This window comes from Phyllobates terribilis, unplaced genomic scaffold (assembly GCF_046119375.1).
Source record: "Phyllobates terribilis strain yellow unplaced genomic scaffold, ASM4611937v1 Scaffold_5__5_contigs__length_657084704, whole genome shotgun sequence".
NCBI classification, from domain to species: domain Eukaryota; kingdom Metazoa; phylum Chordata; class Amphibia; order Anura; family Dendrobatidae; genus Phyllobates; species Phyllobates terribilis.
The window spans coordinates 61,958,863-61,984,195 of record NW_027362765.1 but is presented as its reverse complement, the minus strand read 5'-3'; the positions used below and the strand labels follow the sequence as shown (position 1 = coordinate 61,984,195).

General features: G+C 43.3%; 3 protein-coding genes across 3 annotated transcripts in view; all 3 read right to left on the bottom strand.

The window, feature by feature from the left end:
* Positions 1-21,056, bottom strand: part of LOC141271986 (uncharacterized) — a 1,184,418-nt gene extending 1,163,362 nt beyond the window's left edge. The window contains exon 1 of the mRNA XM_073682245.1: positions 20,994-21,056. The gene's annotated coding sequence lies outside the window, so the exon portion shown is untranslated. The remainder of the gene's footprint in view (positions 1-20,993) is intronic.
* The window catches only part of LOC141272037 (uncharacterized), a 234,212-nt gene that overhangs the window by 45,209 nt on the left and 163,670 nt on the right, over positions 1-25,333 (bottom strand). The window contains exon 9 of the mRNA XM_073682327.1: positions 8,530-9,474. Within this exon, the coding sequence (XP_073538428.1) occupies positions 8,530-9,474 (945 nt within the window). The remainder of the gene's footprint in view (positions 1-8,529; positions 9,475-25,333) is intronic.
* LOC141272031 (gastrula zinc finger protein XlCGF66.1-like) lies at positions 9,715-20,659 on the bottom strand. Its single transcript, XM_073682316.1, has 7 exons — positions 20,529-20,659; positions 20,220-20,399; positions 20,013-20,136; positions 19,832-19,929; positions 17,532-17,622; positions 17,241-17,435; positions 9,715-9,837 (listed from the first exon to the last, which is right to left on the bottom strand). Exons 1-6 carry the CDS (start codon positions 20,604-20,606, stop codon positions 17,425-17,427), a joined length of 582 nt encoding a protein of 193 aa, XP_073538417.1. The 5' UTR covers positions 20,607-20,659; the 3' UTR covers positions 9,715-9,837; positions 17,241-17,424.

The window sequence follows — 25,333 nt, the reverse complement described above, 5'->3', positions numbered from 1 at the left end:
TTCTTATCTCATATGCTACATTCTGCTAACTCCTGCTAAAATCATGTTATGGAACAGGATGAATAAAGTCATCATGACCTGGACAAAGGGGGAGGGGGCTACGCGAGCTGCATTGAGTTGTATTTCTTGTAAAGGGTATAAAAATTATTACTCTTTGTGTGAATAAACAGAAAACTGATGTGCTCACGACCTGTGTACAGTCTTTTCTCCAAGCGTTCGTTATATTGGAGGGCCTAATCTCTTAATGCGGCTTCACTGGTGATCTGGCATATCTGACTATTAGGTCAGAATCAAAACAGCTACAACACTAACAAGGGAAAAAACTGCACTGTTTAAGACGCTGGTCAAGTACTTCTATCCAGTGCAGGAGTGCGTGAAACCAGACACCACCGTCTTCTGGCTCCTCTCTGTCATGGTATCCCAGTGACAGGATGGCTGAGAGTGCCTCCAGTTTCTTTGCTTTCTTCTCTTCCACCTGATCCCCTGCTGAAAAAGCAGAGTTTCCACCTGTGGCCCATGGGCATCTGTCTTCCACCTCACCCCCTTGCAAATCAGTCAAGTAGTCTGAGCCCAAAGTCATGCAGCAGACACTTCTGCTTTTTGATGACTGCTGACTGTGGTTCCGTGGGCCATCCACCAGGCCCTGCCCCACAACTGGAAGAGATTGAGTGCACTGATGCCCAACCACATGTTCAGTTTGAGGATTGGTATGTAGGAGTGGTCAGCGAACCACTGAAGTACATCTCTGATGCTGATGAGGAAACACAGGTGCCAACTGCTGCAGCTTTCTGCAGTGTGCAGGCCGACAAGGATGGCAGGGGTGAGGAGCGTGTGGAAGATGATGTGGGGGATGATGAGGTCCTAGACCCCACAAGAAGTCAAGGCCATTTGAGTGACATGGGCAGTTTGGAGGTAGAGGTGGTGGTCATGATGCCCCAACTGCACAGGAAAAGAAGAAGCCCGATGCAAAAAGAACAGTGGCCAGCACATAGCCAGTCTGACGACAGCTACTGCTCACTGTGCCGACAAACTGAGCACACCAAAGCCAGCTCAAAGGAGCTCCCTGGCGTGGCATTTCTACAGGCAATGTGCTGACGGCAAGACACGGGTGGATTGCACACTGTGTCGCCAGAGCCTGAAGCGAGGCATAAATGTTCTTAACCTGAGCACCACCTGCATTACGAGGCATCTGAATGCAAAGCACTACCTGCAGTGGAGTAAACACCTGAAAAACTAGGGAAGATCTGAGACTCTTCCTGCTCCCTCTTCTGCTGTAGTCTTGGCCTCTTCCTCCTACTCCCAAGCAACAGGGCTACCTGGCTTCCCACAAAGAGAGGATGTGACACCACCACCACCAGCAGTGTCACCGAGCATCTTCACACCGTTCTATAGAAGCTTTCAGCTGTCCATCCCCCAAACACTGCCCACCCATGAGCCCTAGTCCTGAATGACAGCATTTAAAAATTCCTGGTCTTAAAAATGCTGCCATTCCGGCTGCTTGAGACGGACACTTTTAAAAAAACTTATGGTGGTGGCTGTCCAACAGTATAAGGCTCCCAGCCACCACTACTGTACTTTTCCAGGCGGGCCATCCCTGCTCTGCACGAACATGTTGCAGACAAAATCAGGTGTGCACGGCCCAACGCCAGTTGCAATGTCCACATAATCATCGATATGTGAGCCAGTAAGCACGGCCAAGGATGTTATACCTCCCTAACTGCCCACTGGGTAAATGTAGTGGCGGCTGGGCCTGAGGCAGAAAGAGTTTTGGCCCATGTCCTACCACCACCAAGGATTGCTGGACATTTCTCTGTCCATGTTGCCTCCTCCTACTTCACGGCATCCTCATCCAGTCAGAGTGACACCTGCAAGACCAACTTCAGCACAGTCAGGGGGAAACGACAGCAGGGTGTTCTGAAGCTCATCTGTTTGAGGGAAAAATCCCACATTGCGCAGGAGCTGTGGACATGGATCAAACAACAGACCGATGAGTAGTTGGTGTCACTCGAGCCTGGCTTGGTGGTGTGCAATAACAGACTAAATCTTATAGTAGTTCTGGCTTGACTCACATCCCTTGCCTGGCGCATGTGTTGAATTTGCTGGTTCAGAGCTTCCTGAAAAATTATCCCGGGATGTCAGAGCTGCTGCAGAAAGTGCGGGCCATCAGAAAAAGAATGAGCTGTGATCCCATGCTGTGCTATCTGTATACTCTCTTTTGCTCCCCCCCCCCCTCCCAGCAGCTGTGGTATGATCAGACCATGTCCCTGTATGGTCAGACACAGCCATTACACAGTACACAGCAGGAGCACATTTATAAGATTATCTCAGCACAGGAACATTTTTTAAAACACATCCAATTGTGGAAATTATTATTATTCCAAGATGTATTGATGAAAATCAACTTTAAAATTAACTTTGTTTGTGGGAAAATCCCTTTAAGTTATTTCACTATCCACTTTTGTTTGCAGGGCAATTGTCATGCTCTTACCTCCATTCTGCAGCCCCCTAGCCCTTATAAGGACCATTTTACAGCACCAAAGTTTGGGTCCCCATTGACTTCTATGGTGGTCGGATTCAAGTTTGGGTAGAGTTCTGGTACCCAAACCGAAGTTTAGACTGCAGTTCAGTTGAACCCGAACATCCATAGGTCTGCTCATCCCTACCTGTGACCTATTAAGTCCCTATAACATCACTGTAATAATATAGAAAATATCAACAATTGGACCTATACAAATAAATTCATAGGGGAATATGAAATAGCAATCCCAATAAGCAGATCATATTCTCAGATAATTACATATTAAATGTAAACAAATTCATGACATTAATATTAAATCCACTAAATAGAGTATTATATAAATTCAATGATGATCCATCTCTAACTTCTCGAAGCATTACCCCTCTTGTCCATAGAATTTCATCGGGGAAATTACAGTATTTTTTGGACCCGAAGACGCACCCCAAATTTTGGGGTGGAAAACAGGAAAAAAAATATTTTTTATAAGATGGGGGTCCGTCTTATTGTCTGAATAGGTACGGTATCTTTCCTGGGGGGTGGTGGAACGGGGGTCACAGGAGGCAGGGTCCTTCAGGAAACTGGCCCGGCAGAAGTGGAGGAATGCTGCGGACCCTGCATACATGAAGCCGGTGCTCCAGCAGCTGTGAGTTGCGGTGGTGGTGCAGCAGGATCGCAGGTCCCTCTGCTCCCTGCCTCAGGAACCCGGCGGCGGCAGCAGAAGAGGTTAAATGCTGCGGGGCCGGTTGACTAGGGCCAGTGTCTGACTGGGGCCTGTCATCAACTGGAGCCTGTCACCTGCTGGGGCCCGTATGAGGTCTGGGGCCTGTCACCTGTTGTGGCCTGTCTCCTCCTGGGGCCTGTCACCTGGCTGTGAGAGGCATCCGGCGGTGAGGCAGAGGAGCTGGGGCCTGTGCTGGGCTGTGAGTGGCATCCAGCAGTGAGGCAGAAGAGTGTGTGCGGCTTCCGGTGGCCGCGGCCATCTTCCTGAGGCCATGATCTACAGGAAAATGGCCGCCGAAGCTCCCGGTAGGCGCATGCGCCGGTGGCCATTTTCCTGTAGATCAAGACCTCAGGAAGATGGCCACGGCCACCGGAAGCCGCACACACTCCTCTGCCGCACCGCCAGACGCCGCTCACAGCCCGGCACAGGTCCGGGCTCCTCTGCTTCACCACCCGACACCAGCCACTCCAGCACAGGTACAGGGCCCGGCTCCAGCCGCATGTCACCTCTGCCGTCACCGGAGGACCCTGCGATTGGACCATAAGACGCACCCCCCATTTTCCTTCCAAATTTGGGGGGAAAAAAGTTTGTCTTATGGTCCGAAAAATACGGTAATTCAGAGACGTGATTGTTGAAGCTTAGTTGAATATGTATCCAGCTTTAAAACAGCTAGGTAACATGATGAGTTTCTCAAATTACGTATGCCATAGTCACAGGGCACATTTCAACAGAAGTAAGGTTGAAGTGACGTCAGTTCCTCTGGCATACGCTCCACATTGAAGCCCTCAGCTGGTAAGGTGACATCACTAGCGCAGGAATGTCAAACTCAAAACACACAGAGGGCCAAAATGAAAAACTTAGACAAAGTCGTGGGCCAACCGGGCTACAATATAATGGGCCCCACACAGTCCTCCACACAAAATAATGGACCGCACATAGCTCTCAATGCAGAAAAATGGGCCCCAAACAGTCCTCCATACAGAATATTGGCCCCACATAGTCCCCCATATAGAATAATGGCCCCACATAGTCCTCCATACAGAATAATGGCCCCACATAGAGTTGGTGTTTCTGGTGTCGAGGGCCAAAATAAAACTACCCTGCAGGCCAGATTTGGCCAATGTGTCGAATTTTGACACATGTGCTTCGCAATTAGACGTACAGTAAGTCAAGGCAACATTTCTTTCTCTAGTGAGTGCTCCACAATGGGGCTCACAATCAATCAAGAAAATAAAGTGACACACCCTTTGAAACCAAGCAACGGAAATCTACCACTAGCAATACACACATAAAACAAGGGAAGATATGTCATCGCCACATAACTACATCAATAAGAGCAGAAGACAAAAAAGGACAAAAACAATCACAATAAAAAAATAGATAATTAGTAGTTCAATGATAGCGAAACAATAATGGCGGGAGATGTCAAAGACCAATGAATGAAGGGATTAACCCTACAAGGTAGTCACCATAATTATTCTAAACACAGATCATATACAAAATAATAGGTAAAAAATAACCAATATCAGATTAATATAACGAATACATATTTCTTTCACCCCAATTAATGAGGTCATATAAGAATCCAAAGCATCAATTTAGATGAAACTCGCAAAACTCAGTTGTTCATTCAACTAATTAGATGTAACAGTGTCCAGACAATAGATCTATTTTATCTCTCTGCACATTTTTTCTTTCCAAGTCTCCTCGTCCCCCAAAAGCAGCAACCATCTCTATCACACAAAAGGAAATAGAACGCTCATCTACACCTTGTTTTTCATGAACACGTCTGGAGATTAATGTATCTCTGCATTTCCGTATATCCGCATTTCCGGACACCACTCTAGAAATTCATAGAAAGAATGCTCTGCTATAGAAAAGGTATAAACAATAATTCAGAAAATGGAGGTGTAAACTCCAGCACCCAAAAGTTGTTCAATACTTTATTGAATCAAATTAAAAAGCACACATCCCAGAGTGGTAGTTCTAACATTGGCCCTTAACCGAAAAACGTAGGATATGTATTGCCTACTACAATGTTTGGATGTCTGTTATTATTGTGATACAATAAAGTGCAGCAGTTTTAATCTTCAGTGCTGGATTTTACACAACTATACTCTGAATTGATCTTTATTACTCATTGTCCTTGAGTTTCCTCTTATCGCCCTACAGGAAAAATACATATCTTTGTACCTTGATAGCCACAATATTGTAATCATCTGGACGGAGTCTGAGCAACAGCTAAAGACATTCCATGAACACTTTAATGAATTTCATCCCACCATCAACTTAACACTCAACTAAAATTAACTTTTTGAACACCATCATTAAGCTACAGAACAATGAAATAGAGACACGCCTGTACTAGAAGCCAATCGTCCATCCACCATACCTTAAATGGGACAGTTTTCATCCAAAACACATAAAAAACTCTATTATCTGCAGCCAAGCCATCAGATACAATCAGGTATGTTCCAACTTTATGGATAGAGACAAACACCTTGGTGGCCTCAGAAACACCTTTTTGAATCAGGCCTACCATGCAAGAACAATTGAGCAACCAGAATATCAAGAAATCACCTCTTACATTACAAAACTAAAAAAGAAAGCAACCGGGTACCTATAGTAGTCACCTACAGTACAAATCTGGAGGTGCTAACGGGAGCTGCATGGAAACTACAACCTTCACTACAAAAAAAATGCCTGATTACAATCTATATTTCCAGACTCCCCACTTCTGTGTTTTAGGCAGCCCCCAAATCTAAGAAACATAATTGTCAGAAGCTCCCTGTCCTCTCCAACAGCTACAGGAACCATTCCCTGCAAACAGAAAAAGTGTAAAACCTGTCCATTTATAAAGAGCACGGACAAGATAAAGATCCCTAACTCACACAAGGACTACAAGATCCCAGGTACTTTCAGCTGCATTACATATAATGTGGAGTACTCAATTATATGTACCAAATGTCCAACTGGGGGTCTGTATCTAGGGGAGATAGTGCAAAAACTTAGAACAAGGATGAATTCTCATCGCCACACAATAAAACAAAAAAAGAATAAATGTACCTGTGGACAAACATTTTTGTATGCCTGATCACAGCATCATGGACATTAAATTACTGGTATTATAAGGTAACTTCACATCTCAGAGAGACAGGAGAGTCTGGGAACACAAACGAATGACAACCTTTGGCACACTCAGTGCAGGAATGAATGTGTTGCATGGATTTATGTCTTTCTATATCAACTAAGGAATATGCTCCTCAGACCTGTGTGGGCCATCAAAACCATGGACCAGACCTCAATCACAGGACAGTAAAACTTTCGCAGTCCTTATCTATTGCTCCAATATTCACGGCCACAACTGTTTATCCCTCTCCAATAATGATAGATCTGCTTTACGTCTTGTCTCATTTATTGCATTATTTCTGTGTCTTGTTGTGTATAAATATATGCCTTTCACATTTTGTGTTATACTATGCCTGATGAAGAGACCTGAGTAGTCTCGAAAGCTTGCAATTTCTTACCATCTTTTCAGTTAGCCATTAAAAGGTATCAACCACTGAGGACTCTCAAATCTAAATATTTTTCTCTTATCGCCTTGGATTTCTAAGAACCAGAATTGACATACCTGCTAGACTGGTGAATTGTAGCCACTTTACTTATCAGTTTTTGTTAAAAAAAAGAATCAAATAAGGGGCATAACGAATCTAAAAAGCCCATTTAGACAAGCTGATAATCGGCATGAGTACATTGTAATGTTCATTCTGATTATTAGACTGTGTAAAAATTCTGACAATCACCTGATGAACAAGCAAAATGCCCAATTGTAAGGTGATTGGATTGTTTATTCCAGATAAAAATCATTGTTATCATCAGCACAATGTTCTGTGTAAACAGGTGATGTGCTGCCCAAAAAAATAAATTGCAAACAGGCCACTAAATGATCGCCAATTAATTTGTACATAGGTCATTGGTGGTCGCTTAATAGTTTGAAATCGGTCAATGTAAATGTGCCTTTTGTTAGGAGGAAAAATTAAAAGTATATCAGTTATTTAGTTTCGGGAAGAGACATTTAAAATGGGACATTATTAACGTGCAGAACAAGGATATTAATGATCAGTAAAAAAAATGAATATGAAAAGCTGGTCTATTTTAAATCACCTCAAAAGATAAGGGGCCTTGCTCTTCATCTAGAGAAGAAAAGGGTTCAGACTTGAGAGGTAACAAGGGTTCTTTACAATGAAAATTCAGTCTGTGTAATAGCTCAAGAACTGATCACATCAATGGTTAAAAAAAAATGGCTCGTATGGTTACTTATATAACAAGAAAATGAATCCTTATGTAAATGTATAAAATTCTGACTGGACAGACATTCACAACAAGATTTATAATTATTATCTATTACAGTCACTTTTTCTGCAGCGCCAACATATTCTACAACGCTTTACAGACATCATCATCACTGTCCCCATTGGGGCTCACAAGCTATATTCCCTATCAGTATGTCTTTGGTGTGTGAGAAGAAATCGGAGTACCAGAAGTAAACCCATACAAAAACGCTTAAAATTCAGCTACACTTTATTTATAAATGTGATATATTTCATATATATGATTTATATATAGGCTTGATAAGTAGCTGCGGTTTGCTTTTCAATAAAAGATTTTTATTTTTAGTTGTATACATTTACTATTGAAGAGAACCTGATAGCTGATACATGCTGCTCAATCCCCAAAGGCAGAGACCTTTCATCCAGAGCAGTGGGCGGGCAGAATCCGCCGGGGACCCACCGGTCTGACTAGCCTGCAACACAACTCAGTCCACTTAGGCTATGAAAGTATGTTTTACTCTGAAAAGCTGCAGCATTTTAGAGTCAATCATACCTGGCTGAGTTCATACAGCTAGTACCTGATACATGTTGCCCGTGGATTTTACGGAATGTATCAGCTGTCAGGTTCACTTTAAACAATTAGAACTGTAAACGACATTCCCTTTCGCAAATACATTGTAACTGTTGTATTTTATTTATGTAAATTTGACAATTAAAGGGAATCCATCGCCACATTTGAGCTAGGTAAAAACGCGACCATAGTCTGGAAGAGCTCAATAACAAAGTCATAAAAGATTTCTCTGCAACAAATCATGAGATGTGAGACTGGTGTCACTTTTTTATTCAGTCTATAACCTGTATGCCCATATTAACGGTTCACCTAGCGCAAAAGTGGAGACAGATTCCCTTTAAGCTGCTTTAAAAAGAAAATGGCTACTTCCCTTTGTGAATTCTATGATGTACTATAAGACTTGATGCATTTGCAAAACTTTTTCCACATTCTGAACATGAAAATGGTTTTTCCCCTGTGTGACTTCTCTCGTGTATAACAAGATTTGATTTGTGGGCATAACATTTTTCACATTTTGAACAAGAGTATGGCTTCCTCCCTGTGTGAATTATCTGATGTCCAAGAAGATTTGATTTCTCTGTAAAACATTTCCCACATTCTTGACATGAAAATGGCTTTACACCTGTGTGTATTTTCCTATGTTTAACAAGATTTGATTTCTTTGTAAAACACTTTCCACATTCTAAACATGAAAATGGCTTCTCCCCTGTGTGAGATCTCTGATGTGTAACAAGACTGTCTTTTAATGTAAAACATTTCCCACATTCTGAACATGAAAATGGCTTCTCACCTGTGTGTCTTTTCTGATGTTGAAGAAGATTGGATTTCTTTGTAAAACACTTTCCACATTCTGAACATGAATATGGCTTCTCCCCTGTGTGAGTTCTCTGATGTGTTGCAAGTAGGTGTTTGACTGTAAAACTTTTCCCACATTCTGAACATGAATATGGCTTCTCCCCTGTGTGAGTTCTCTTATGTGTGACAAGAGTTGATTTCTCTGTAAAACATTTCCCACATTCGCGACATGAAAATGGCTTCTCACCCGTGTGTACTCTCTGATGTTTAACAAGATTTGTTTTAGCTGTAAAACATTTCCCACATTCTTGACATGAAAATGGGTTTTCCCCTGTGTGTATTCTTTGATGTTTAACAAGAAGGTCTTTCACTAAAAAATATTTCCCACATTCTGAACATGAAAATGGCTTCTCCCCTGTGTGAGTTCTTAGATGGGTAACAAGAGCTGCTTTCTCTGTAAAACATTTCACACATTCTGGACATGAAAATGGCTTCTCTCCTGTATGAATTCTCAGATGTTTAACAAGATTTGATTTGTCTATAAAACATTTTCCACATTCTGAACATGAAAATGGTTGCTCCCCTGTGTGAATTCTCTCATGTGTAACAACATGTGATTTTCGTGTAAAACATTTCCCACATTTCGAACATGAATATGGCCTCTCTCTTGTGTGAGCTCCTTGATGTTCACTATCCCTTCTGTTATTTTTGTTTTGCTTAGCAGTCCGTGATGAATCCGAAGTTTGGAGCTGTTTAAAAGGATCAGATGATAAATCCTTACTGTGTGTAGATATATATGCGACACTGTCATACTCTTGATATGCACCTGATATGGCACTATGATCATGTGCTGTAAAAGCTGAAAATATCAGATGTTCTTCTAATTTGCTGGTGCCGTTATCTGCCAAGAATTAAAATTAATATATGTTTTTTCAATAAGACAGCCTTGAAGTTATATTAATAATTATCACATTCATACATTATATAACATTTCTGTACAAATTGTAGAAGATTCAGTTATCAACTGATTAAGTCATTGCAAAAGTAAATAGATTATGATGTTAGGTAACTAGAATTGTGTTTTGTGAAATATTAAATATATATCTATTTAGTGAGATATATTCAGTGGAGACTCATTAACTCAACCTACAAAAAAAAATTGTAAACCTACAAAATAGTCCGCCACATTCACTTTCCATATAACACATACAGTGTAGAACCAACAAACAACACTGGAAACAGTGTTAAAGTAAAAACATAAAACTCTTATAACAACATCAAAGTACAAAGTAACGAAACACACAAGCAACACGTGCGAAGCCCTTACAAATACGGAAATCTAGGTGGAGTCCAGAGCCACTTAGGGGGAAAAAAGATGTGTTACTAGACAATGGAGGCTCCCATCAGGACAGTATATATTCATTTTTGAGTTTTAACTTTTTTTTTCTCCTCCCTTTCCAAGAGCCATAATTGTTTAATTTTCCTGTCAACATAACACTATAAGAGCTGGTTAATTTATTTAGTTTTTTTTGCGGGACAAGTTGTTCTCTTGAATGACACCATTCACTTGACCACATAATTTACATAAAAGTGGGAAATAAAAAAGTCAAACGCTGAGACATGGTGAAAATTAGTAGCTATGCTAACTGGTAATTTTGTTTCCTCAAACTATTACAGTCCCCAGATATGACCATAATTCTTTATTGTACTCATCCACTCTGTGTAGATGATTTTTATTGTGGTTTTAGCGGAAACATTTTTTTTTTATACATGCTTGTTTATCCCCTTTACAATAATTTTCTTTTTCGCTTTTTTGTTTTTTATTGCCCCTTTTCTGAGAGCTGTAACTTTCTTTTCCTGGACATCCTATGGCAGCACATAACCGGTTAATACTTTACCCCTAGGAGGTTATTAAGCAATTAAAATAATTAGCCACAATCTGGCCACGCCCATACTCTGCCCAATAAAGGAAGTAAGGAAACCACACACCGAGTATTTTTCTTTCTTCTTGTTGAAACTGGTCGCAGGTTCTGTATACTTTCCGAAGTCCCTCTGCTCCTGCACTGTATGTTCCTCCCTGTATGCAATAGTGGTTCTCTTGTCCCTCAGGGTAGAAGACTGGGCTAACTGTATACCAAGGAATTTGTCCCTCGGTCATAAGTTCTTTTTTTGTGTCCAGGTTGATTTGGCTTATGTGGTTCAAGTTACTGTATCCTCCATTATGTGCCTCCTCAGCTGTTTTTCCCCACTACTGACCTGGCTGCTCTCTTTTTTCTTTCCGTTAGTGAGCTGGCGGCATGTTGACTAGAGTCCCGTGTGTGCACAGTGTAGGAGGAAGGCAAGGTAATCTGTGCATACGCCGGTTGTCTGCCCAGCGTGCGCTTGTGTTTAAGCAGTTCCTAGCATCACGTCGGTGCTATTTAAAGCGCCGCTGTCTGTTCAGCAGTGCGCTCTGGCCAGGCAGCTGTTCCCTCAGTGTGTGGCCTGCTGGAGTGCAGATTTTCCTAGAATAGTTTGGGGACTTCATAAACAAAGCCCCTAAGTGCTAAAGGAGCAGAACCCCCCCCTCAAGTGACCCCATTTTGGAAATTATACCCCTTTGTGAATTAATCTACTGGTGTAGTGACGATTTTGACTCCATGGGTGTTTTCCAGAACAAGCAACAGTTGATGTTGCTGAGTGAAAATTGCAAACTGCTGTTGTAGTGACCAGTACATTGTAGTGACAAGTATGTTGTGTCCAGCTCGTGCTTCTGGAGACATGGACCCGTAAATTTGGCGGGCTCTCATCGCTACAGAAATGCCAAACATGTGGACTATGTCTAGGCACACCGTGGAGTTCAGAAAGGAGGAGAGCATTTGGATTTTGGAGGGCAGAATTCGCTGAATTTATTTTGGAGTGCAAGGAGCCATTTAGCTTTTTCAGAGTCTTTGTGCTGCCTGTAATGTGGAAGCCTTTATATTTCCGTTAAAAGATGACGGACCTGAGTGGGGACTTGCTTTTTTTGTGAATGGAGTTGAAGCTTTTATTGGGAACATTTTACATAACATTGTGGATCACATTTATCCTGTGCTCTATGCTGGGCACTTATATCGGGGTTGCCATCTAAATCTCCAAGTGACGCGATTCAGATGAAACCCCCGAGGGATCCATTCAATATAATGAGGCAGCAGAGTTACTCTGGACTCCAACTGGCCTCTGTTCAGGGATGTCTTTTTCAAAACTGTGGCTACAGCGCTTTTATGCATGCCTAAAAAGATGGACACTGCTGGATCACAGGCCAGACGGAGTCCACAGTGCCTCCATCTGCCTTATTATAGGAAATCTTCCACCAGGGATTCTGTCTGAATCACGTATTTCAGAGATTTACACGGAAACCCCGGTGTAAGCACTCAACGTAGAGCACGGGATAAATGTGAGCTGAGCCTTACTGCAATCTTTGGGAGGCAGAATGAACAAATCAACAGCAGTTGAAGAATTGATTTTATTTATTTTTTACGCCGTTCCTCATGCGGTATAATTGGTTATACGACTTTATTCTTCGGGTCGGTGCGATTACATCGATACCAGATTTATATCAAGTTTTTATGTTTGGCTGCTGTCACACACTAAAAGACGCTTTTTATTGTAAAAACTAATTTTTACATCGCCATATTTTGATAGCTATAATTTTTCCATATTTTGGCCAACAGAGTCATGTGAGGGCTTGTTTTTTGCAGGACGAGTTGACGTTTTTATTGGCACCATTTGCGGGCACAAGACTTTTTTTTATCGCTTTCTATTCCAATTTTTGCGAGGCAGAGTGAACAAAAACCAGCAATTCAGGAATTGTTTTTTGGGGATTTTTTTATGCCGTTCCGCATGTGGTAAAATTGATATGGCAGCTTTATTCTTCGGGTCAGTTCGATTACAGCGATACCACATTTATATGTTTTTTTTTATGTTTTGGCGCTTTTACACAATACAAAACGATTTTATAGAAAAAAAATAATTATTTTTGCATCGCTTTATTCTGAGAGATGTAATTTTTTTATTTTTCCACTAATGGAGCTGTATGGCAGCTTGTTTTTTGCGGGACAAGATGACGTTTTCAGCGATACTATTTTAATTTACATTCGTCTTTTTGCTTGCATTTTATTCCACTTTTTGTTCGGCAGTATGTTGATATAGCATCGTTTTTTGCCTTGCTTTTCTTTTTTTTCTACACGGTGTCTACTGAAGGGGTTAACTAGTGTGATAGTTTTATATGTCAGGTCTTTCCGGATGTGGCGATACCAAATATGTGTACTTTTTTTTTTACATTGTCTCAGGATAGGACATCAACTTCAAAGTGACAGATCACTGATCCAATACTCTGCAATGCTTCTGAACTGAGCAGGCGCTGACAGACCACCTGCCTGAAGGTCCCCGCAGCCATCTTGGGACCGGGGGTCACCATGGAGACCATCAGCACAATGCGATCGCATTGCGTTGTGCTGATGGAAGCACAGGGGGAGCTCACTCCCTCTGCGATGCCCCGCGATGTCGTGTTCACTATTAAAAGTGGCATCATGCAGTTCCCGCAGCACCGTATACACACGGCGCATGTCGGGAAGGGGTTAAAGATTTTACATTTTTTAACTTTGAATTATTATGCCCTTAAACAGAGAGTCATACCACACAGAGTTAATAAACAATTACCACATTTATCTTATACCAGCATCATTTTTTAAAATAACTTTTTTTTTGTTAAGAATGTTAGAAGGATTAAAAGTTTATCAGCAATTTTTCATTTTTTCAATTAAATTTACAAAACATATATTTTTAGGGACCACTTCACTTTTCAAGCGACATTGAGGGGCCTAGATGTCAGAAAGCTCACAATCAAGACCCCATTTTAAAAACTGCACCCCTCAAAGTGTTCAAAACCACATTTAGAAAGTTTGTTAACCCTTCAAATGCTTCACAGAAACTAATTGGATATAGAGGAAAAGGGAGGAGAGAAGAATACATATGTGAATAATAAAAATGTAAATGTAACTGTTATTGTGATCATTAAAATATCTGTAGTTAAAAATAGTCCTATATCTGACCAAATGTTATCCTTGGCAATAGGGGAAAGTAAGCCGGGGTCCACAAATATTACTGGTTTGATAGTAGGATATAATTACCTTTTCTAAGAGATATAGTGTGATAGTTGTAGAATTGCAATATAATATGTATTCAAGAACTCCTGAGAGTAGCTAAATTGAGGCTATCTAATTAATGATAGCAATGCTGTAGTTCAGAATTAATTAACATAATTGATAATGCAATTATTATAACTTTGGCATAATGTCCTGCTTGATACAAATTAAGGTTTTATCACTTAAAACCAAATATAGCCATGAGTTATTATTATGAATTGCCTATGCATATACAGTCTAAAGTGACTCCATCTGCCTCATTATAGGAAATTTTCTATTGGTGATTCTGCATGAATCACGGGTTTCAGAAATTTACACGGAAACCTTAATGTAAGTGCTCAAAAGAGTGCACAGGATAAATGTTACCCGATAACAAATAGAAAATGTTCCAGCCGATTCTTGATTAAAATGTTTCATATACTTTTATTCCATATCTTAAAAATGGGCAATCACAATAAATCCAAGCATGATGTAGTTTCCTACGCGTTTCAGACTAAAAAAAGTCCTTAATCATGGATGGATTCTTTAGTGTGGAGAAAACAACATTATGCTTGGATTTATTGTGGGTACCAATTTTTAAGATATGGAATGGATTCTAAGGGGCAACGTTTCTCCTTGTGGAAAGTGTCAAACCAAGCCTGGCATGCCAGTGTGAGGAGACTTAAAAAGCGATGCATGCTCCTCTGGGAAATTAAATATGGAAATTGTCTCTTTAGAGAGGAAAGGGACTTGAACTCAAGCACCACCTATTGGAAGCAGCGATCGTAAAAGTCAATATCAACCCTTCAATGAGCCTTGTAATATGACTTAAGATAAAAGTAAAACCAGAATCTCAATTTGCAGTCAAAGTGTTTCAGGGCCCCTTGTCAGTTAAGATATGGAATACATTTTTTTTAACTATTTTAAATCAAGAATTGGCTTAAAAATGTTCTATTTGTATTGCAGTGTTTGGCCACAAGGGCATGAGTGTCATTTCCATGCTGAGAATCATTGAAAGATAAACTAAGGTGAGCTGGACTACACCTGTTTGTAAATGCGACCTGTACTTTGTGATCTTTGTAAAACAGAATGATCAAGAGCAGAATTGATTTTATTTAGGGAGGCAGAATGAACAAAAAGCATCAATTCAAGAATTGTTTCTTTGTTTTTTTTTTACACTGTCACCTGATGAAGGGGACAGACCGTCCCTGAAACAAGTAGTGCCATTAAATGTCTCATTTTGTGAACAGGTTGGTCTCCTCCATCGCAGTGCCCTGAATATATCCGGGCTATGGGGTGCTTGATTCCGAGCGGGGGACTATGGGGCACCTGATACTGAGCGGGGGACTATGGGGCGCCTGATACCGAGCGGCGGACTATGGGGCGCCTGATATCGAGCGGGAGACTATAGGGCGCCTGATACCGAGCGGGAGACTATGGGGCGCCTGATACCGAGCGGGGGACTACGGGGTGCCTGATACCGAGCGGGGGACTACCGGGCGCCTGATACCGAGTGGGGGACTATGGGGTGCCTGATACCGAGCGGGGGACTATGGGGTGCCTGATACCGAGCGGGGGACTATGGGGCGCGTCATACCGAGCGGAGGACTATGGGGCACGTCATATCAAGCGGAGGACTATGGGGCGCGTCATACCAAGCAGAGGACTAAGGGGCGCGTCATACCAAGCGGAGGACTATGGGGCACATGAAACTATATGGAGGATTATGGGGCGCGTGATACTATATGGAGGACTATGGGGTGCATGATACTAAGCGGAGGACTATGGGGCACATGATACTAAGCGGAGGACTTTGGGGCGCATTATACTATATGGAGGACTATGGGGCGCATGATACTAAGCGGAGGACTATGGGGCGCATGATACTAAGAGGAGGACTTTGGGGCGCATTATACTATATGGAGGACTATGGGGTGCATGATACTAAGGGGAGGACTATGGGGCGCATGATACTATATGGAGGACTATAGGAAGTGCATTATACTGTATGGGGGACTATGGGAAGTACATTATACTGTATAGGGGAGTGTATTATAATGTATTATACTGTATTGAGGACTATGGGGGTATATTATGCTATATGGAGGACTATGTTGGTGCATTATAGTATATGGAGGGCTATGTTGGTGAATTATAGTATATGGAGGGCTATGTTGGTGCATTATAAGATATGGAGGGCTATGTGGGGCTCATTATACTGTATGGAGGATTTTGGCGGTGCATTATCCTATATTAAGGACTATAGAGTGTGCATTATACTATATGGAGGACTATGGGGAGTGCATTATACTATATAGAGGACTATAGGGTGTACATTCTACTATATGGAGCACTATGGCGAGTGCATTATACTATATGGAAGGCAATGTGTGACTGATTTTACTATATAGAGGGCTATGTGGTGCATTATACTATATGGAGGGCTGTGTGGAGCTCATTATACTGTATGGAGCACTTTGGGGGTGCATTATACTGTATGGAGGACTATGGGAGTATATTATACTATATGGAGGACTATGGTGGCACATTATAGTATATGGAGGGCTATGTGGTGCCCATTATACTATTTGGAGGGCTATGTGGGGACATTATGCTATTTGGAGGGCTATTATAATATTTGGAGGGCTATGTTAGAGCCTTTATACTTTATGGAGGGCTATGTGGGGGCCAATATACTTTATGCAAGAAATGATACAGTGTGAAGGTTTGTGTGGAGGCCATTATACCATTTGGAGGGCTAGTGGGGGCCATTATAGAGAGTGGGAGCAATGATACTGTATGTAGGCCAATTATGCTGCATGGAGGGCTGTGTAGAGGTCACAGTTGGGGGATCATACTTTGTTGGGGTCATCACACTTTGCTGAGACAGTTAATGAGGGGTACAGTAGGGTCATCACATATTCTGAGCTTTTCTATTTTTCTGCTGCTGGAGCTTGTTTGGAGCTGATGAAGCTTGAGTGAGGGCTTGTTTTTTGCGGGATGAGATGTGGATAGCATTTTTATTTTCATACCACTTTTTGTTTGGTGGTATGATTAAAAACTAGTGTACTTTTTTATATTAACACAAATATGTATATTTATTGGCAGAATATTTTTTCGTGATTTTATTTTGTGATATTTTTATTTTCTTTTTACTTACTTCCTCTATGGGAGTTTCAATCTTATTTGTCTGGTCTAATGCATTACAACACTTATGCATTGCAGACTACATGAGCTGTCAGTTGCACACTGGCAAAATGCCTGTTAGTTTAAGGTCATCATTTGATCTCCAGTTGCCATGTCTACCACTGGCACCCCACAGTAGTGTCGTAGGGTTGCTAATGTCAGCAACTCCCTGCAAAATATGACAAAGTCATAAAGATTAAGGACCATAGATCTACAAGCCAGTGACTGAGCAGAATCTTGTCGGCATTTAGTGGTCACTACTCACCAGTGCGATTTTCTATAGGAATTTCCTCTTTACACCACTTATCACCCCTCACATATGTCCCTGCAGTATTAATAAAGATCAGATCTTCACCCTGAAAGAAATATTGTAAAAGTCACAGACAGATGGAGATGTCATGCGAAATGATTTAGAACAACAGAAAAGATCATAAATGAACATGATGACCAAAAATGACAGCAGTAGGTATCACACAGCTGCAGGTCTCCTGCTCCTAATTCTAACCAGCAATCTCCATAACCAGAAAATTGTGAGAAGATCCAGACATCTAATGTCTATGATCAGCTTTATCCTGTCATCTCCACCAGATATAAAGCATACACTGAATGGCCACATTGTGAGAAGATCCAGACAACATCTAATGTCTATGATCAGCTTTATCCTGTCATCTCCACCAAGTATAAAACATACACTGAATGGCCACATTGTGAGAAGATCCAGACAACATCTAATGTCTATGATCAGCTTTATCCTGTCATCTTCACCAAGTATAAAACATACACTGAATGGCCACATTGTGAGAAGATCCAGACAACATCTAATGTCTATGACCAGCTTTATCCTGTCATCTCCACCAAGTATAAAACATAGACTGAATGACCACATTATTAGAGACAGCCATCTAGTCTCAAAGCACGTTGACCTCCTTTGCCCTTCAGAACTTCAGTTATTTATGATGTCTTCAATTCCAATAAGTGTTGATTGTTTTGTAGGAATATTGGCCAAAAGGCTCAGTGAGGGCTTGTTTTTCGCGAGATGAGATGCATACCATTTTATTTTCATTGACTCTTGAGGGTAGGATAGCTTTTAATAGTTGCCACAAATTAGTGGGAGGAACTGATATGCTGTCAACAACCATTCTACCTCCTCCTGGAGATGCTCTATAGGGTTAAGAACTAAAAGATTTAAGGGCAGGGAAGCAAGAAAAAAATATTGGTGTCTTCCTGCAAGCAAATTACTATATTACCATTGAGGCACGATGGACTGTCTTGTAAGTCTCATTCTGCCTTAACTTGGTTAGCTACAAATCCTCGGTAAGCTCCTGTGCTGAAGAGTTGTTTGTTAGGACACTTTAGTTGTAGATCCAGCGTTGTATTCAACTGCAGTACATGTCTGTGTATCGTCTGTTCTTAGAACGATTGTAGATAAAGTCCTGTCACTCCTTTCTCTGATGAGTTACTTATATTCATGGGATATGGTTTCCCTGCATGTTTTCAATCACAATATTCTCAGTATATTCTCAGCACCATTGTATGTACTAAATGTTCAAAGTCAAACAAATCACTTGATTTTCCTATTCTAACATAGATTCACACTGCAAGTGATCCACAAAAAAAACTAATCACTGGATTTTCTTCTCCACTCCAGAGTCACTGGTCAAAATTCCATTTAGGAAAGTTTATATCAGAAAAGTCCAGGTATAAGCTTTATGATAAAGCTTATGTGAAATGGGATATACAAGACTTGAATGGAGGAATGGGGAGAGGTGGAAGGTACATTTTTACTACACTCCGGAAAGGCTGAGGAGGTTTGGGACGACTCTGGATGATTTGTGTTTTCATTGTTATGCGGTGGTGGGCTCCTTTGTCCACTCAATTTTGTCCCTTCCAAAAATTCTTCCATTCTGGTCTGAGCTACTTCTGTTTCTTCATGAACACTTTGATTTCTCTAAGGTGTTGTCTCCTAATGTGTGCCTGATCAGTATTATAGATGAGCTTATTGATGGGTCCTACGATTGGCTCTCTTTTTAGATTTCTGTGCTAGAAAAATAAGTATAATGGCATGGAAATCCACAGAAGTCTCCTGTATGCTCCACTTTCAGCAATTCGTCAATAAATAAATATATTTCGCTATATAAAGTCTTCTATATAAATAGGAGATGTGCTTATAAGTTTGATAAGGTAAAGCGATGGTGGTTAGCAATAGCAGACACTGTCCAATAGGATTTCCAGCAAAGCCTTCTGTATATTTAGTTCTATCATATATCTGCATTAGATGTTACTTAACGACATTTTGGGGGCAGGTGGGATGGACATGGGAACTGGTATGATTGTGTGTTGTGAATGAGGTTGTATGTACATGACTCTTTAGTAGTTGATAATTGTTAATATTTTCATTGTCTTTAAAAAATTGAAAATAAAGCCTTTAAAAAAAAAGTCCAGGTATTGCTAATAAATTGGCTGTTCAGTCTCATTTTATCCACCAGCATTATACACTGAACACAAGACCTTCACAGCCTTCTACATATCATAGGGGAGATTTCATGACACCTTCTCTCCATCTACCTGATGATTCTGAGGAACATTGGGATCTTCTTGTTTACAGTCCTGTGGAAGAAGAGGACGGTGACATCTCTCTGGTGTTGTCCTCTTACTGGATGGAACTGGAGGAAACACATACAGGGACTGAATTCATTCTTTACATACAGATAATTATAGGCCGTGTGTATTTAGTCCTGTCTATTACCTGGTGATGTGAGGGGCTGGGGAACCTCCATCAAGACGTCCTTGTACAGATCTTTGTGTCCTTCTAAATACTCCCACTCCTCCATGGAGAAATAGACGGTGACATCCTGACACCTTATAGGAACCTGACACATACAAAGATACTGTCATCCCCCTGATCCCTTCATAGCGTTACTGTATAATGTCCCAGCATTCCCAGCAGTATCACCTCTCCAGTCAGCAGCTCAATCATCTTGTAGGTGAGTTCTAGGATATTCTGGACATTGATGTCCTCATGTATCAGGGGTTGAGGTGGGGGCCCCGTGATTGGGCTCAGGGGTCTTCCCCATCCCTCAGACACAGGGTCCTGACAGCGCTCACTAGAGGTCTTCTTCACTACTGTGTAATCCTGGTTATGGAGAGACACATTAACAAATCTCACTACAGACATTTCCAGAGTCCTCACCTCTCCAGTTCTGTCCATCTGTTATTCCCATAGATAAGAATGATGTAATGTGACGTCATCAGGATCTCTCACCTCTCCAATAAGCCGGAAGAGGATCTCTAGGGTGAGGTGTAATATCCTCTCCGCCATCTTGTCCCTGTCCCTATCCATCCTTGATGGGTCAATCAGGACAATTCTCTTATATAGAAGATCTCCACTGAGAGGATCCGATATTGTAGGGACCTGAATGTGGAGAAGATGACGATGTAACATCATAAAGATCCCATGTAAGAAATCTCCGGAGCTGTTACCGGCTTCACATGATCACTACATCCAGTCATGGCCCCGTCCTGCCCCCGGTATAACACACAATCACATTATAGTCACATACAGAGATTTATCACAGAATATCTCCAATCCAGCACCAAAAACACAGACCGAATCTGAAAAACAGTCTTTAAAAGTAACTGCAACTCAACTGTATGTGTGATCTTTATGTAGGATAGCTAAATCATCTCAGCACTGAGGGGGTTAATAGTAATGGGGGACTCCACATACCTCCACCTGCAGAGCCGCCACCACATATATGGCTGTTCTGTGCGCACAGGACCTGTGATGAGGTCACAGGAGGGGAGGAGTCAGGGGTCACATGATCAGGGGCCTCAGTGGATGCAGGACTCTGCTGTGCTGGTTGTCATGGTGCTGGATGAGGTGAAGTTTATGTGTGGGGTCAGGAGGAAACACATATAGGGATTGAATTCATTCTTTACATACAGATAATTATAGGCCGTGTGTATTTAGTCCTGTCTATTACCTGGTGATGTGAGGGGCTGGGGAACCTCCATCATGACGTCCTTGTACAGATCTTTGTATCCTTCTAAATACTCCCACTCCTCCATGGAGAAATAGACGGTGACATCCTGACACCTTATAGGAACCTGACACATACAATGATACCGTCATCCCCCCGATCCCTTCATAGCGTTACGGTATACTGTGACCGGAGCAGAGCTGCGTGTGTGATGTCTATGTCACTTACAGAGAATACACATATATATATATATATTGTGAGGCAGTGACTGGGATCGTATACGAGGGACGTTACATATCCCCCAGAATGTGTACAAAGACCTATTAAACCCATTGAAGTGCATTGCAGTCACAGACACAGCTGCGGCTGCAATGCAGGAATGAAGGTGAGCATTGACCTAGTCAGGCTATCTGGCTAAGGCAGATTAAGTAAAACCCGGCAGGGCCTTCATTTCTTGGAGGAGGCTACAGGAAGGCAGTGGGGCGGTCTCCCCCCTCTAACCCAGGTTTTCCAGTGGCTCTTGCCACAGGTCCTTTAAAAACCCTGCATTAAGGATTTGTGTTGTTCTGTGTTGGAACCTGCGAGGAGCATAGCAGGAAAGCTCGGCGGGCTTGTGAGTAGCTGAACCCACGCCTGGGAAGGCTCTGCACCTGTCAGGCTCTGAGCGGCCTGGCACGGCCGTTGACCCCAGCAATTGTTGTTATGGACTTGTGTTAACTCGGCTGCGAACCGGAGGACTTTCTGTTTACCTATGAGTTTTGCTGAATAAAAGCTGCTTCTGTTGGACTTGCTTGGGTCACTGCCTCAGTTACTGCACAGTGTGAACACCGCCGCCCTACAGCTTGGTGGAGAATGCGGGCATTGTGACTGAGGCATACCCCACCGGCAGCTGCATGACCACAATCTGGCCTGCCACCTTTCAGCCCCACCCCGTGGACAAAATGGAGGAGCTGTTAAAGCAGTTGATACTCAGCCAACAGCTGCAGTCTTGCGGCAACAGCAGGAGCAGCACCAGAATCTCCAACGGCAACAGCAGGAGCGGTAACAGCAGCACAATCATCAGCAGCAGCTATTGTACCAGCAGCAGCAAAAAAAAAAATGAACTGATGCTACAACAGATTGCTGCCCTGCGGGAAACAGCCACAATGCCGATCCCGGAACGTCAAGAGGCCCGGGACAAGGTTCGCTCAGCGTTGAGGAAGATGGGACCGGAGGACGACGTGGAAGCCTTCCTGACCATATATGAATGCACGGCAGAGCGGGAAAACCTACCAGCCGGCCAGAAGTGGTGGCTCCATTTTTGGTCGGAGATGCCCAGAAGGCCTACTTCGACCTCAGTCGTGAGGACACCCAGGACTACCAGAGGCTCAAAGGTGAGATCCTTGCCCGGCTGGGGGTCAATACATACGTGAGGGCTTAGTGCGTATTTTCATGGGCCTTTGTGGAGACCCAACCTGCCCGGTCTCAGGCTTATGACCTTCTGCAGCTGGTAAGGAGGTGGCTCCAGCCTGAGACTTTGACTCCAGCCCAGATGGTGGAGAGGGTGGTGGTCGACCAGCTGGTGAGGACTCTGCCGGCCGCTATCCAACGTTGGGTGGGACAAGGTGACCCCAGCGCCCTCGACCAGGTGGTTAGCCTGATGGAGCATTACTTGGCCACTCAGGACTTTATACGGGACTCTGCCCCCTTGCGGCTGTCACAGCGTAACCTGCCAAACCAGGAACCGGGAAAGGGGTTGCGTCCCTCTGCTGAGAACAGTCAGCACTGCACCCGTGCTAAAGGGGAACCCTGGAGTGAGAGTGGCAGGAGACCGGTTCCCTCCCAAAAGGACGCAAGATCTAACAGTACCTCCGCCATTAGGTGCTGGTGGTGTCAGGGGCCGGGACATGTGGTTGCTAACTGCCCCCTGACTTCAGAGCCCATGGACTGCGGGTATAACCGCCGGGTCTCACTGTTCACCCAGACAGTCTGCTCTGCGAGTGCCGACCCCCCGGACAGTGAACCGCAACTGTGCCAGGTGCTGGTTAATGGGTACCCAACGGAGGTCCTCTTAGACTCGAGTAGCCCAGTGACTTTGGTACATGAGTCGCTGGTGGCAGGAGACAACCCCAGAGGACGGACAGTCGGGGGGTTGTGTGTATCCATGGGGACCTCCGAGAGTACCCAACCACGGAGGTAGTTTTGTCCACGCCATGTGGGGACACGAAACATGTCGTGGGGGTGGTAAAAACTCTTCCCTATGGGACTGTGTTGGGAAGAGGCTTGCCCCTGTTCTGGACTCTGTGGGAAAACAAAAATCACTCTTTCCCCGGTAAAATTTATTACGGGCGTGGTACCCGAAGAACCCGAGTTAGGGGTACCTGCTGTAGGGGTGTCCAACCTAGGGACAGAGTGTAACCGCTATAGGTTTCACCTAGAGGTGCTGGCAGGAGAGGTCGAGGAGACCCCATTGATCCCCGAGCTGGAAGTATCCCGGGGCACGTTTGGGACAGCTCAGCTACAGGATCCCACCCTGACTTGGGCGTGGAAAAGGGTGTTATAGGTAAATGGTGTAGCTCAACAGCCCGGTGCAGATACCGTGATTCCACGCATGGTGGTCAACGGTGAGTTGCTCTATAGGGTAGACAAAATCAGGGAAGAGGTCATGGAACAGTTAGTGGTACCTCAGTCGTATCATCGAGCGGTTCTGGAGAGGGCACACATACACACCTGCTGGGTGGACACTTAGGAGTTAAAAAGATGCAAGAGCGTATCTTGCAGCGGTTCTTTTGGCAAGGGATTTACGCAGAGGTCCAAAAGTACTGTGAATCCTGCCCCAAATGTCAGCTGACCACACCCACCGCAAGTGTCCATAGCCCATTGGTATCTCCGCCAGTGATAGCGGTACCTTTTGAACTAATTGCAATGGACTTGGTAGCGCCCATTGTAAAATTCGCTCGTGGCCACCAATATATACTTGTGGTCGTCGACTGTGCCACCCTGTACCCGGAGGCTATACCGCTATGTCACACCTTGGCGAAACTGATTGCATGGGAGCTGTTTGCCATGTTCTGTCGCCTTGGGCTACCTAAGGAGATCCTGACCAATCAAGGGACCCCTTTTATGTCCAAGGTGACGAGGGAACTGTGCAAACTGCTAAAAATAAAACAATTGCGCACCTCGGCGTACCACCCTCAAACCGACGGGCTAGTAGAATGGTTCAATAAAACCATAAAGTCCATGTTAAAAAAGGTGGTTTCTAAGGACGGAAGGGATTGGGACATGTTACTACCCTATTTGATGCTCACCGTTCGTGAGGTACCCCAGGCTTCCACAGGGTTCTCTCCCTTTGAGTTATTGTACGGCAGACACCCTAGGGGTCTGTTGGACATAGCCAAAGAGACGTGGGAACAAGAGCCGACTCCAAATAGGAGCATAATTGAACACGTGGCTAGTATGCAGGACCGGATCGCGGCAGTCATGCCCATCGTGAAAGAACATCTGTTAGATGTCCAGGCAGCACAGAGGTGCACATATAATAAAAGAGTCAAGGTCAGATCTTTTAACAAGGGCGATCAGGTGGTAGTACATGTACCCTCAGCCAGTGGTGCGTCCGGGGGAGAGGTCAGGATAAGTGATGCTCTCACTAAACAGCAGCGACGGGAGGCTCGCTCGCTGGTGCAGCAGAATACTGACGTGTTCTCGGAGCTACCGGGTAGGACTGGGGTTCTCCAACATGACTTTGTCACCGAACCTGGGGTAAGGGTACGAATGAGACCGTACCGGGTACCCGAAGCCCGGAGGCAAGCCATCACGGCTGAGGTAAAACAAATGCTCCAGTTAGAAGTCATCGAGGAATCATGGAGTGAATGTGCTAGTCCCATTGTACTGATCCCGAAACCAGACGAATCATTACGCTCCTGTAACGATTTTGGAAATTAAATGAAGTATCGAAGTTGAACCTTTGTCCAATGCCAAGGAGAGGAATGCTCGAGTCACCAGGTGATTTCTGTCACTTCAAAATTTCAGTTTCTCTGTAGAAGTTGCAGGCAAACGCGAATGACCTATCCCGGGCACCCTGTATGGTGACAAATGTTCAACCCCACAT